Here is a 15,868-nt window from a genome sequence, read left to right as displayed (position 1 = left end):
AATTTTTTAATATGCCATCTATCCGCTAGCTAAAAGATAAACAAACCACTCGACTTACGATCCAGTGTTCTTTTCAAATAAAATAATAGCCATTGTGTATTTGCTTCCCAGCTCACCTAATGGCTAAATGCATCCCTAAATTATATACAACATATCGCAGTTTTATTAGTTGTTTTTTTAATTGGTTTTATTTGGCAATATGAACTAACTGTTGGTGAGAAATAAGCACACAAAAATTATACAAAACGGCGAAATAATCGGAAGTTTTATATATAGCCTAGGTCTATATCCTGGTAATAGAGGGGCGCGGTCTGGGATCCAGTTATAAATGTAGCAGTGATAATAATCTGAATCAACTGTGAATTGCGAATCCAATGGTTAGCTTACAGTTTTGCGAATTAGTGGAAAACACGAAAAGTTTGCCCGTTTTGCTAACTCCATAACTTATTACAAATTGAAAGACACTTTCAGGAATGCATCTATATGGTTTTGTGTGTTCATGGTTGCAGGTATTTCCGCAACCATGAACTTCAAGTGTGTTCGTGTCCAGGGCATAAACAGTTTTGCTAATTTCAAAGATGCAAGACAGAATGATATTTTTTTTCTTTTCAGAGGGGGAGAGAAGGAATGGTTTTGTATTAAAGCACCATAAAATAAAATAAATACCTAATATAAGAATTAACAATATAAACATAGATAATATAATAGCTGGAGTAGTTTAGTAGCATTAATGGTAGTTGCAATAAAAGTGGTAATGGTAGTACCGTTAGAAGTACCATGCGTATATTACCTTTTGGTCAATAGATCTTCCCCTTTAAGCCTTCTCTGAAAGCTCTAACTTAATACCCAAATCCATTCTTGAGGTGCGCCCTTTGGACAATCTGCATGCACATAGTGTGTTTTGATTTAGTTCAAATTCTCCCTCAATATTCTTTCAATTTTTCACCTTCATACGCGTAGCTTTCATAGTGCTAGCCTCATAGTAGTAGCGGTATTAGTAGGAGCAGTAGTAGTAATAATAGTGTTGTATTAGTAGTAGCATTAGTATCAGGTCCATGTTGCCTTTTGGTCAGTTGAACAAACCACTTATGACGCACCGGAAGTTTCATCTTGATAGGGTAAGGTCCAAAAATATTGCAGATACGTCTGTATCATTAATCTGTATTCACAGTGTGTTTTGACTTAGTTCAACTTTCCCCTAAACGTTTCCTCAGATATTTATTTCAATATCCTCAGATTTGGTAGTACTCGCTGCAGAAGCAGTGGTTTTAGGGGTAGTAGTAGTAGTAGTTGCATTTAAATATTGCCTTTTTGCTCAACTGATCATATCCCTTGTCATTTCCTGAAGGTTCTAAATTAATATACTCTTTTCTGAATTACGCCCTTTTGACAACCCGCATACTCATAACTTGTTTTGATTTAGTTCAGTATTCTCTAAAGGCCTTTGTGTTTTCTGATTAAATGCCCTTCGTCTTTTCGGAAAGTAAAGGTCAAACATGCTCACCTTTCTCAGTGGCATTTACTATATGTAAACAATGAACGAATTGCCTAACTTACAGCCCTTAACATTAGGGCTGTGGGTGACACCACAAAGGCATAACAGCGGAATTTTCAATAGTGCTGAACAAAATATCTGTCTCAAAATTTTGATTGGATATATTTTGGGAAACGGCAGGTTTGGGGGGGGGGGCTGGCCGATTTCTCTCCAATCACTTTTTGACTCTTAAAACGAAAATAGAACTTGCGATTTCCAATCAAATGAGTGCCTTCCGAAGTTTATCGACCACCCATTCCATAAAAACACTATATGCTCTCGGGGCATAACTTACAACCCTTTCCCCCGGGCTCTGGGAGGTGTGTGTGTGAACCCTGGAGGCATTGTTATATGTTTTTTGGACTATTTTGAACAAAATGACTATCTCACAATTTCCATTGGGTGCGTTTGGGGAAAAGAGGGCTTCAGAGGAGGGGGAGACTAGTTGCCCTCCATCACTTCTGACTCTTGAAAAAGAACTGGATATTTCAATTTCCAATCAAACGGGTGTGGGGGAGGGACTAGCTGGCTGCTTTTCAACCACTTTTTTTTACCCTTGAAAAGAACACTAGAACTTCTGATTTCCAATCAAGTAAGCCCCATCCAAGGTTTATACGACCACACCTTCTATAGCTTATATGTCCCCGGAGTATGACTTACAACCCTTTCTCCCGGGTTCTGGGGGGTGGCTTCGACCCAAGAGCCTTTTCATATGATCTTTGGACTATTTTGCACAAAATTGCTATCTTAAAATTTCTATTACACGCGTTTGGGGAAAGGAGGACATGAGGGGGGATAGTTGCCGTCTGATCACTTTGACTGTTAAAAAGGCACTAGAACTTCTGATTTTCGCATCGAATGAGCCTCCTCCGGATGTTACACTATCGTCCCTTCCAAAAAAACCTTATGTGTCAATAATGGACAAATAGTAAAACTAATAGACCTTGGCTTGAGGGCTCTGGGGAGGTATCATACTAAAGACATACCAATCCAATTACTGGACCTTTCAAGTATTCTGAACAAAATGGCTATCTTGAAGTTCTAATTGGGTGTTCGGGAAAATGATGTTTTTTTTTTTGGGGGGGGGGGTCTGGTCGCCCTCCAATCACTTTTGAATCTTAAAAGTGGTACTAGCCCTTTCAATTTCCAATCGAATGAACCCCTTTCGAAGTTTTTACGGCAACTCCTATGCAAAGTGCATTGGTGAGAAAGAAAAACAATTGTTCAATCCTATGCAAACTGTGCCTATATCGCTCTTTAGTTCGGCAACACTATTGCCCTGCCTAGGAAACAAACTACAAGTCCCTAGTTACCATCCCTAGTAATCCCCTAATAATCCCCTAGTAATCCCTAGTTATCCCACTTTCTAGAAGGATAAGTGATCTCTAGTAGCTTGAATTGTATAGAAACCGGAATTTAAGGTCGGTCCTTCAGTGAGCTTTCTAAAGTTTACGAGATTTAAAGAGAAGAGCAACCCATGTATATTGTTCGCGTCACTGCATATGACAGAAGTAGTCGTAGAAGCTTGGGACGAACTCATCTGATTGGAAATTGAAGAGTCTAGTGCCCTGTAAAGGGTCGAAAGTGATTGGGAGGCAAGTCCCTTTCACTTGGGCTTCCTTTAACTAGGGCACCCGGTAATCGTCCTTGACATTGGACCAAATTCCAAAGCAGTCGTTGTCTCAAAATAGACGAAATACCCAATAACTATTTGCCATGGATGGTATGACCTGTTCAGCACCAGGGGAAGGACCGCCGCAGTCCTTTCATTATTTTTAGATTTGTTTTTATAGTGGAGAAAATTTTGATGTGTATAGCGTTGGCTCTGCGACTGGCTTGGAACTTTCAGGGACAATTTCTTGGGCTACGGGACTAGGTGTTTTTGTTGGGTGATTGTGGGTGTTATGGGTTCCTTCATCAGTTTTTAACTTAAAGGCGTAATTATTTTAGTCAAGAAAATCTTTTGTATAAACATTTTGTTTGGGAGAGTAGTTCTCCCAAAAACGAAGACCAAAAAAGGACGATTTTCTTTTTTGACATGCTTTAAACATACACTTGTGAGTTCCTGGGACAAGGGATTCTAATGCGCAAAAAGAAAAATCTGGATCGCCTATAAATGGGGTCTGAAAAAGAACCCCTTTTTCTCCGCATATGCCTCCCTTCCAGGCATGGGGAACAATGGGTCAAAACACATTTTTATTGGTGTGAAACTTATCTCTTAGCCTTTGGAACCCCGATACAAAGAAAAACGAAGCAATTTTTATTCGCCTAAAAGCTTTTTCTGAATGGCTTGAGACTTACAACCGTAGGTCACTGTGCCTAACCTTATGCATTAAAAAAGGTCAATTTGTAGTATCAGCCTCCCATAAAGGGGGCCCAATTTTTTTTCAATATCCTTGAAACATGAGATGTCGTAGGATAAATCAGACATTAGGGCCAGAGAAAGGTTTAAAAAACTGGTTTTCACAAAAATAAGGCCCGAAAAAGGCCCAAAAACCTTTTTCCTGTCGGCTTGAAACTTGTACCTCAAATCCTTTTCTCGAAAATAGAGACTCAAAAAGGCCATTAAAATCGGCTCCTGATGAAGAGTCAAAAACTTTTTTTGCATAGCTAGAAACTTGGATTCTTAAGCTCCCTGTCTATGCACACCCATTGCATGGAAACATTTGAAGAGCTTGATTTACCCAAAAATGGAAGCAAAAAAAGGAGAAAAATTGACTTTTTCCAAGCCGCTTGAGACTAGTTTCTATTACTTCCTGTACTATGGGGCCTCTAATCCACATAAAACTAGGCTAGGGAACGGAACCCCAAAAATGGGGGCCCATTTTCCTCTACACCACAGAAACTAAGATCTATTTATGGAGAAGGGTGGGACCAATGATGGGTTCAGTCTCCCCACCCTTACCATATATGAAGGCCCATTTTGCTAATTTCCCCATTGGGGGAAATTAGCAAAGAATTCGATCAGCTCGAAACTTTTAAAACTCTTTTTTTAAATAACCTAAAGATACATTTATTTAACTAGGGTTGGATGGTTTGAGCCTTAAAAAAAAAGTGAATTTAAACAGTATAAATCTAAAGGTGGAACCCCAAAAATCGGCCATAAAACTTTATTTTTGATTGGCTTGAAACTTGTACCTGTATTCTATTGTGCCAAGGACATACCAGTTCACATAAAAAAAAAATATTTTCCCGAAAATGGGGCCAGAAAAAGCGGCCAAATTTTTCGTTCAAACGGCTTGAAAATTAAGTTCCAGGGCCAACAGAACCGTGATATGTAAAATAAAATCTAGTTTGGAGTTACTGGTCAACGAAAATGAGATCGAATTTTGACAATATTGGCCTGAAATTTTTACGATTTTTTTTTCAAAGATTTAAAACTTACACCCGTAAGTTTCTAGGCTTAGTGGCCCTAATGTCAAAAAGTAGATTGCGGGCATGAGTTCCCTGGAAATTAGCAAAAAAAACCGTCTATTCGATCGGCTTGAAACTTTTAAAGCTCTTTTCATAAGTGACCTAAAGTTACATTTTCTTAACGGGGATCATGATGGTTTCAGCCCTTAAAAAATGAATTTAAACAATATAAATTCCAAAGATGTGAAGTTAAAGTGAAAATATCCATTAACAAATCATTATACAGAACTGCAACTTTGACATTTTGATTCAATATTAAATTTTAGCCAGATTTTTAAATTGTAAGGCAAAAAAAAATATTATGGCTCAGAAACTGTGCTTTCTTTTTACTAACTCGTAATTGAACAGAGCCGCATAGGTAAATAAAACCACAGTTGTAAAATGGCAGGATAATTAGTCTCCTTTTCTTAGGTAAGCTTAAGGAATAATGTGATTGGCACAAAGAAATATGACGATTGACGTCATAAGAAATGACCCAATAGGATTAAAGGACAATCCTCTGCCCCAAAGTATCGGATAGTGCTCTCTCCTTTCCTTTTTTGGAAGGATAAGGGATTATTTTATACTGAAAAGGTGATTTTACTTGCTTGTCAAATTGAGGTAAGTTTGTATTTTTGGCGTAAAGATAAGACGAAACCGCAAAGAGATTTGTATAATTTTAAAGAAAGATGTTTAATTGCAAATGAACAATTATTCCTATCAAAGATGTTTATACTTGAAAAATTTTATTGTACGTAATTGCAAACCTGACTGTCAGTGTCAACAGAGAAATGCAAAGGGTATAAGAAGTGTCGCTAGGGTCATGTCATCTAGTGTTTACCGTTTTTGTTCTGTTTCCTAAATATAGGGGAGGGTAAAGAAGGCAGAATTTCACACCAGGAGACTTAAAAGCTTAAAATTAACTAGCCTTCAGGTCAAGATATTGCCTCCGAAGTCTACCTCGTAGCCTCCAGATTTTCTGTAGCTAACTGAGGCCTTCTTTGTGCTAACTGAATTCTGACTTAAAACAAATACATTTTAGACCATATATGTGGCGTTTCATAAAAAAATGAAAATAATTAAGAAACCGAGAAACGAGGGTGATTTTTAACTAGTTTGAAAAATCGGCTAATGAAAAACTGGCCTGTTAAAAACTTTTTCAACCAACAGATTTCAACTTGTTTATAGGCTTTTAAATTTTTCTTATATATATATAAGAAATATATATATATATATATATATATATATATATATATATAAATATATATATATATATATATATATATATATACTAGCTGTTGGGGTGGCGCTTCGCGCCACCCCAACACCTAGTAGGAGGGGGCGCTTCGCGCCCCCCCAAGCCCCCCCGCGCGCGTAAGTCGTTACGCGCCATAATAGTTACACGCCATTGTAGTTGTGTCCCTATGTCCCACCTGTGAATATAGATAGATATATATATATATATATATATATATATATATATATATATATATATATATATATATATATATATATATATATATATATATATATATATGTATATATATATATATATATGGTTTTAACTACGTAAAACTTGCGAATATACAACATTCTTTGCTGTCCCATTGTCTTTGCATATAAATAGATTGTCAGGTTTACCGACTCTTGAACATGCAACATATAATGGTCCATGGGAAAACAATCTGTATTCAGATCTATACCTCATGATTCTAATGATTGCCCTTGAGCTTTGTTGATGGTGATTGCTAATCGACCATTCCCTGTCCCGGTGTCCCGGTCGTCATTTATATCCCCCTGTTTCCCCCGGTGTCCCCGTTGTAGTTGTGTCCCTGTGTCCCGGTCGTCATTTATATTCCCTGTGTCCCGGTCGTCATTTGTATCCCGGTGTCCCGGTCTGTATATACATTCGTTTTTTAGTTTTGTTTTTCTCCTTTATTTTTTTCCTTTTTTTTTTCTTTTTTAGTTTATTTAGATTTTTAGATTTTTTAGTTTTTTTATTAGTTTTTAGTTTTTTTTTCTTTTTAGTTTTTTTGTAGTTTTTACCTTCTTTTTAGTTTTGTTAGTTTTTTTTTTTACTTATGTCCTGGTCGTCATTTATACTCCCTGTGTCCCGGTGCTTTTTTGCTAATCGAACATTCCTTTTGTCTCGTCATTTATTTTTTTCTTTTTTAGTTCTTTTAGTTTTTACCTTTTTTAGTTTTTTTTTAGTTTTTTAGATGAAAATTTTTTTTAGTTTTTTCCTTTTTTTCTTTTTAGTTTTTTATTGGTTTTTATCTTTATTTTAGCTTATTTTTCAGTTTTTTCCTTTTTTTTTAGTTTTTTTTTAGTTTTTATTTTTTTTAGTTTTTTACCTTTTTTTAGTTTTTTTATTTTTTTAGTTTTTTAGCTTTTTTACCTTTTTTATTAGTTTTTAGTTTTTTTTGTAGTTTTTGCCTTTTTTTAGTTTTTTCAGTTTTTTTTTTAGTTTTTTATTGGTTTTTACCTTTATTTTAGCTTATTTTTCAGTTTTTTCCTTTTTTTTAGTTTTTTTTAGTTTTTAGTTTTTTTAGTTTTTTACCTTTTTTTAGTTTTTTTAGTTTTTTTAGTTTTTTAGCTTTTTTATTTTTTTTATTAGTTTTTAGTTTTTTTGTAGTTTTTGCCTTTTTTTAGTTTTTTTAGTTTTTTAGCTTTTTTATTAGTTTTTAGTTTTTTTTGTAGTTTTTGCCTTTTTTTAGTTTTTTTCTTTTTAGTTTTTTTGTAGTTTTTACCTTCTTTTTAGTTTTGTTAGTTTTTTTTTACTTATGTCCTGGTCGTCATTTATACTCCCTGTGTCCCGGTGCTTTGTTGATTGCTAATCGAACATTCCTTTTGTCCTGGTCGCTTTCTCTTTGAGTGTCGTCATTTATTTTTTTCTTTTTTAGTTCTTTTAGTTTTTACCTTTTTTAGTTTTTTTTAGTTTTTTAGATGAAATTTTTTTTTAGTTTTTTCCTTTTTTTCTTTTTAGTTTTTTATTGGTTTTTACCTTTATTTTAGCTTATTTTTCAGTTTTTTCCTTTTTTTATTTTTTTTTAGTTTTTAGTTTTTTTAGTTTTTTACCTTTTTTTAGTTTTTTTAGTTTTTTAGCTTTTTTATTTTTTTTATTAGTTTTTAGTTTTTTTTGTAGTTTTTGCCTTTTTTTAGTTTTTTTAGTTTTTTAGCTTTTTTATTAGTTTTTAGTTTTTTTTGTAGTTTTTGCCTTTTTTTAGTTTTTTTAGTTTTTTAGCTTTTTTATTTTTTTTATTAGTTTTTAGTTTTTTTTGTAGTTTTTGCCTTTTTTTAGTTTTTTCAGTTTTGACGTCACCTGATCCAGTTTTTTCAGGTGACGTCACCTGATCCACAGATCCACACACAGACAACTTATTTTTATATATATAGATATATATATTTGTCAAACGTCACATATAGCCACTTAGGTCTTAAAACTTATTTACGTCAAGCTTACAGGAACAATTTGACAAATGGGTTTTCAATTTTTTTTTTATTCTGTTAAAAAACATGTAAAACTTCACTTGCCAGTTTAAACCTTCATTCTTTCCAACTTAATCTACACTTAGGCCTATAGTCAGAAGTCTCTTTTATGAAGAAAGTGGATTTAAAAACCTAAAAAATATTTTAAAGGCCATAGACGCGAAAGACATTTTAGATTTTAGCTAAATACTTAATAGATCACAAAACTTATTCCGAGAAAATTTCAAATCAGCAAAAACTTGGTTCTCAGAAAAATTTTCCAAATTAGAATTCCAGTGATTTCAAGAGTCCTGAAAGTTACTTCCTAGATTTTGCCCTGGTCTGCTTTTAGAAAATATACCAACAAAGATTTTTGCATCAATGAAGCTAAGCAATTTCTGAAAAAGAACCAGATTTTGTATGGCTGACACAGGTGTAAATGTCTTAGAAATTATTACTAGTGTGATGTCTTGTATTTTTGGCTCTCTTGGGGAGGATGAAAAACCGAATATTATACGAGGAGAAATCATAGAAAATATCTTTGATTGCAAGCCTTGTTCGTCACTTTCCGATCAATCTAAGAAGGAAATCTAATTATCCCATAGTTCAAAAAATATACAAACACAATATTCATAAAAAAAAATATGGAAGGAATACAGTTGTTACTATAGACAGGGTGGATTTTGATGGATAAAACCACACACAATGAAATACAAACTTAATCCCACAGATAAATACACACACCAACTGAGAAAAAATAATTAAAAAGAATAAAAAGATAAATATAAGGTAAAACCTTAAAGATAAATTTTTAAGAGATAGTAGACTAATTGCCAATGAAATGTCCAGACAAGCCTTCCCAAAGGTTGCTATACTCCAAAATCTTAGGGCTTTTCAAAAATCCTTGTAAAAGATATTCGACTGCACCCAGTAGCAACATGCTACAGCTCCCCATCCACAAGACTAGGAGAGTGTTTGGCCACTGTTTTTAGCCCCTTTGAACGACTAAAAAAATCCTATATTAAAACTCAGTCCACCTTGCAGGAAGCTTAAAAAATTGTGTAACTGGAGATACCATCTTAGCGAGTTTTGAGTGTCAATGTACACCTCCTATGACGTCAATAAAGGTGAACAAGCCTTAAAAAAGGAAATTGGAGGACAATTCTGATTGGTCAGATTTTAAGATTTTGGAAATTGACACTTTAATTACCTTTGTCCGCCACTGCAGCAAATTGTCCTTGTACTTTAGGTAAAAGGTAAAGGATACGGCATTAGTCTTTACAGTCCCTACCGGCGGTGCTGATCTCCGTTTCTTGGCCCTTCAGCCAGGAAGTGCAATGGGGGGTTGGGGGCCAACCATCCTGTGCTTTCGCACACCCTTCCTGTTTACCTTCCCCAGATTTCTCCAGGTACCCATTTAAAGCTGGGTCGACTCTGGCTAAGCTTACAGAGTCACGCCACTGAATCCCGTCCCAAACTGAACAATTGGGTACACTGGGATTCGAACCGGCGTCCTTTCAGACAAAGGATCCCAAATCCAGCGCACCAACCGACTCGGCTAGGACAAATTTCATCTTGAAATTATGTATTCACCGACGGGAATCGTTTTATCTCCCTATTTGGCAAGTTCCTAAATAGATTCCGTTGAAAATTCTGCTTTGGTTAGTTTCCCTTGAAACACTTTCTAGTAACGTTTTTTTGATGATATTCTGTTGGTTTCCCAACATGGGAGTTGAGGGTATTTTGGTGCATTTAAACAGTTTTGATTCGAATTTTCGATTTACGTTGGAGGTTGAGGACTCAGGGAAGCTTTCTTTTTGGATGTTCTAGTTCTAAAGAAATGTTCTTGATCTTGAATGGTCTATTTATGGAAAATGCACCCACAATGATTGTTATTTTCATTTTTCGTCAAACTACCCTCCTTGTATGAAAAGAGGTGGGCTTGTCTCTTCAGCTGACAATTTTTAGTATATGAACTAAATTACACTTGAAGATGTTTCATTCTGCAATGATTTAACGCATTAAAATTATAAATAAAAGCTTAAAAAAGGTAAAACAAGAACGTGATAGATCCGCCTCCCTTTCTTCAGCCAATTCTACCAGCGAAAAAAAAATTTGGCAACTTTTCAGTATGTTCTTAGTCATGGGGATAAGCTTATAATTTTTTTCCCCTTCAAAAATGGATTAATAGCTTGACTTTTTTTTTCAATTCTGGGAAAGATGAAACTGATCCTGTAGTTAGATGTGGCGTTTACAGAATCTAGTTTTCCTGTGGAGAGTTTTACTTTGGAAGAACGCGTCAACAATTAAGCGAAAGACTAAACGAACACAAGCTTTCAATAAATAAATCTTCTAAAGGTAAAAACGACAAAATTGACTATTCTTTGGTTCTATGAGCTTTCAAACATCCAGATCAATAGTTCTTTTTGACGAGACAACTTTGGTTTCCAAAGCAAATGGTTTAAAACAATCTTTAAAGAGCCATTGAAATTAAGAAATACAAACGCAAAGATCTAGTTATAAACATAAATACAAGGTATATCTTAATAAACCCATTTTATAGTATTTTAATGCATAGAGAATCTACTAATATTCCTTCTCATTTTAAAACAAGTTCAACTGATCATGTTATAAAGAATCAGGTTATTAGACAGGCTGTGCTAATCGAAAGGAACATAATTCTTGTTCGATCTAATTTTGAATAATCTTTCATTTTTCTGGTTTGTTGCAGTTGTACCTCTGCCTTGCTGTAAATAAGTTCAAAAGGCTGTTTTTTTTGTGTTTTGGCTGCTGAGGACGGCTTGATGAAGGTCCTTGCCAAAATAACTGCTTTGTCTTTTCAATTTTGTTCTTTCAACTAACTGAAAAAAAAAATGAAAAAAAAAACAACTCAGAATAGGTATCCCTTACAAATATATTCAGCTTTAAATTTTTTTTTGTGGGATTGACGCTACAACGTGGGTGGCTCTGGCAGCTTAGTTCCTATCGTATATTAGTTTGCCGAGGATTCATGTCTTGTATGTGTTCTATACTCTTTTGAGAAAGGTATATAATCATACAGAAAGACGCAAATGATTCAGTTATCCAAGATACTTTAATAAAAGAAATAGACTTCTTGAAATGTAGAATTTTTGTTTCCCACGTACGTCTTCTGGTAGTTATATATCAGGTAATTCTGTTCCTCCTCTTGGCTTGGGAATTTGTGGTCACTCTTTCTCGCTGAAATTAGGAAAAAAAATACATTGTATCTATTGAAAATTTATTACAATAATTTAGATTTTATCGAGAAATTTTGGAAAAATTGTTGCCATACTCAATGTAATAGTGTTGCTTTGGTAGTATTGATTATGTAACAATGTTACTTTGGTAATATCAGTCAATTTTGGAAAATCTGATGTTATAGGCAATGTAGCCTAGTAGTGTTGCTTTGATAGTATCGGTTATGAAACAGTTTTGCTTTGATAATATCGGTCAATTTTTGAAAACCTGATGTCATAGTCAATATAATGTTGCTTTGGAAAATTGATGTGGTTTTCCTGTATTCCCGCTCTTCTCTAGGTCAGCATATAGAATTGATGGTTGCAAAAAAAGGGTATAATGTTTATTCTCAAATTGTAAGCGCTAGAGTCATTTTTAATAGTCAAAACCAACTAAAGGGCAATCTGACAGCTCTTCAACGTGCCCTAACCCCTGAAGGCTCCTGTTAATTACAATGATTTGTCTTAAAGGTCATCTCTAGGAATAAACATGAAGATTAACACGTAATCTTCATACTATTCAACAGTAGTACGTCTGTAGGGGCTGGGGGATATTTTCCATTTGGGTGACAGTTGGACAAACGAAAATTGTATATTGGGCTATTGCAGAATTCTGGATCCGATTAATGTAGTCTATTTGCAGTGCTTCGATTAGTAGAGTTTAACGGAAACAAATTCAGATTAATTTTGAACTATCACTGAGGATATTTTTAACGTCATTTTTTTATCTAAATTTTTTTTTTTTAATTCCAATCAGGGCTCCATTAAATTGTTTTTTCCTAATGAAGGATTTTTTTTACTGTCAAGAAAATAAGTGAAAAATTAGATTTTAGCCCCCTCCCCCATCACTACTACTATCTCCTTATAAACTGAAAATTTAAATTTCCTTTTCAAAACAGCATTAAAATTTAGGTCGAAACTATAGTAACCCAATAAAACTGCCACAATTTTGTTCGGTTATGTGTGACCTTGAAAATGAGGGTGGGGGGCTTTCAATCTAAAGTAAAAAACTAATTTTGTTTATTACATCTTTTTCAGTATTTGTTTCTTACATTGGGCTCATTACGGAGGACAACGGGGGAAATTATGTGTATAAGTACATAAATATGAAAATAAAAAATACCTATAAAATCCGTGTTTCAGCTCTCCTGTTAAGTTTTTAATTAAAAATTTGTTCCCTTCTAGCACGATGTCAGGTCAAGTATACAGCCTTACTATAATAATCATATTTTAGTTGCAAGGCTAACATGGTGATGCGAATCTTGTTTTAAAAGAGTAATTTTTATTAGTACCATGTTATATTTGATTCTAAGTACGTTACTAGTTTCAGCAATTAGGCAATTACCAGCTGTCTGAGTGGCTATCTCCCTAAAGGGACAAAAACTCTCATGAGATGATGCTGATCGAAGAAAATTAATAGAAAATATAGTGTTCTTTTTTCATTTCCTGGGGAAACAACCAATGGTAATCTACCTTATTGTTTGGAAACAATCAAAGATGGATATAATTTTTTTTTCTCTCAGAGGGGGGCACGATGACCTCCATTGGTGTTTTGACCCTCCACCTCTGTATTATGTGTAAATTTTGACTTTCTGGGTAGTCACGTGTACCAAAAGCAGCCCCTTGATCTCCCTCGGAATGAAGAAATTTTAATGTTTGACCTTTATACCTTGAAATAAAAAAACACAGTATAAACTCTTGAAATCCAGCCCTTGCTGTCTTAAGTATAGAGAATTTCAGGCTAAAACGGGAATTTCAGCTTATTATTATTATTTTTTTTATTATTTGAAGGGGTGGACCCACTATCAGTGGGTCGAGGCTCAGGCCTTCAAGGCCCATTGCCTCTACACCACATAAACTAAGATCTATTTATGGAGAGGGGTGGGACCAATGATCGGTTCAGTCTCCCCACCCTTACCATATATCTTGCTACCTGGCAGACTTCTCCTTCCCTTACTATGTCCTCCAGCTTAACAATAACATTATGAAATATCTCAAGCCGGTGTCTAATCCTAGCTGGACATTGTTCTATCAGATGCCTCCCGTTTTCACAGGGGCCATCTCGCATTTTTGGCATAATGGGGATTCACCCCTCCCTATTCGGGAAACCCAATTTGGGGTTTCCCAGTAGTTCCAATTCCTTTACTGGCTTCTGTAACCATTTTCTTCTCGAATCTTTTCAGTCGTAGAAAATGTTTAGTCAAGGTGGGGTTGAACTTCGGAAATAATTCCTTTGCTTCCTTTTACCCCACCTTCCTATGCTAATTTTGTTCCACTCTCTACTTGCTTCAACCCCTTACTGCCGCCTTCCAGCAACTCTGAAAAATTGGGATTACGGGCTCTGGACAATAATATCTCAGTAATGTCCCGGCCTTAGCTGATTCATCTGCCATCTCAATGCCCTTTATTCCAGAGTGCCCTGGGACCCACATCAGCGTAATTTTGTTTCCTTTGGATCTCAAACTATTTAGGGCTATTTGTCGGCTCTTTATATTCTGAAGAGACTTTAGGTATGCTTGATTGTCAGTTAAAATACATAAATCTTTTCCTGTACTTCCCATTTCCAACAGTCCCATTACCAGCTGCCTGTTCTATCCCGAACATTTCAGCCAAAATAACCGTAGAAAATTTTCCCAGGTGATAAGTGATTACCTTCTTGTCCACGTCAAGAGTGTTCTACTATTACTACTATATACTACTATTCCTGTGCCCAATTTTCCATCAAACTGCGAGCCATCAGTCTAACATATTATTGCGTTACTTTGGTGGAGCAGCTCTATCTCTTGCTCCACTTCCTTTCTGTCCTTCATGACAATTTAGAATTGCCACTCTGGTTTTATTCTTAGGATTACAATATCTTTAGGCATCTGCAGCTCTTTGCACCGAAGCAATGAGCTACAAATGCCAACATGGTCTTTAATATTTCCATTTCTTATCTGCTGTCTTTGGGTCTATTATCGTTTATTGGTAGCCTAACAACACTTTTTACTGGTTCTTCATCTAGAAAATTTTCTACGGGTAGAAGTACCAAGATGAGCTCCATGGATGCCGTAGTAGTTTCAAGATATGCTGATGTAATCATTAGGTATGCTAGCCTTTGCACTCTTATTAAGGGGGTTATGTGGCTCGCAATTCGAGTTGAATTGACCCAAACCCCAAACCACTGTTCCATGTGACAGAATTGGTCTAATACGGTCTTACATAAATAAATGACCTTAGTGGGAGTCAAGCCTCAGTTCTTTCCCACCATTCGTTGACATTGATCCAGGGAAGCTCTAGCTTTCTGTGCCTACTCAAGACAATGAGTTTTCCAGCCCAGTTGAGGATCAGTTATGACTCCTAGGTATATCACCTGCTTTTTCAGGGATAATGGGTGATCATATATTTGTAGAGCAAAGGGAGCTTACTATTTCCTCTTTTTGTTTATACTACTACTTCAATCTTTCCAGGTGCTAAGCGTAGTTTATGATTCTGTGACCAAATTTTTATTTTGTCCAGCATGTGCTGTCCAAATTCAAACAGTGTCCTGAGAAATTTTCCTCTCAGTAAGGATAGTTGGTCATTCGCATATTCCTGGCTATCATGAAGGCTGTTCATGATCAGGATCCACATATATAGGGAAATTACCCCCCCCCCCCTGCGGGCATCCTATCTGAAAAGTCTTCGATTGTTTTACTCCCTCTAATTCAACGACTATCCGCCGATTCCTGAGAAACATGAGAATTCTATTTCTAAATAGATCTATCTTGCTTCCTCCGTGGCTGTTTCTATGGATTCAAAAGTAGCATTATTAAATGCTCCTTCTGTGTCAAGGAATATGCCCAGGATGTATTCTTTACGTTCTATGGTTTGCTCTATCCGCCACACCAATTGGTGAGCCGCAGCGTCTGTAGAGCCTACTATCTTAAATCGTATTTGCTTTTCGGATATCGTGTTCTTGGTTTCGAATAAGTCGTTCCATCACTTTCAATTGAAATAAGGCTAGCGTAATCATTCTATAAGAGCGGAGGTTTGAGTAGTCCTCTTTCCTTGGCTTAGGTAGGAAAACGCCCCTGGCCTTTAGCCATGTACGAGGGACATAGCCCAAAGTGAAGCTTCTCTTTGCAATACCAATATAATGGGTTTGTATTTTCTCCCATCCTTTCTGGAGCATTATAGAGTTTATCCTTTTAACTCCAGGGGCTATATAAGATTGAAAATCATCACAGCTTTTTTG

General features: G+C 35.5%; 1 protein-coding gene across 1 annotated transcript in view; it reads right to left on the bottom strand.

The window, feature by feature from the left end:
- Positions 1–11,470: 11,470 nt before the first annotated feature.
- LOC136039526 (gamma-glutamyl hydrolase-like) overlaps positions 11,471–15,868 on the bottom strand; it is a 70,429-nt gene continuing 66,031 nt past the window's right edge. Inside the window, exon 7 of the mRNA XM_065723330.1 lies at positions 11,471–11,614. Within this exon, the coding sequence (XP_065579402.1) occupies positions 11,490–11,614 (125 nt within the window). The 3' untranslated portion in view covers positions 11,471–11,489. The remainder of the gene's footprint in view (positions 11,615–15,868) is intronic.

This window comes from Artemia franciscana, chromosome 19 (assembly GCF_032884065.1).
Source record: "Artemia franciscana chromosome 19, ASM3288406v1, whole genome shotgun sequence".
Lineage (NCBI taxonomy): Eukaryota > Metazoa > Arthropoda > Branchiopoda > Anostraca > Artemiidae > Artemia > Artemia franciscana.
Note: the sequence above shows the minus strand (reverse complement) of the source record. Positions and strands in the feature narration are given on the sequence as shown.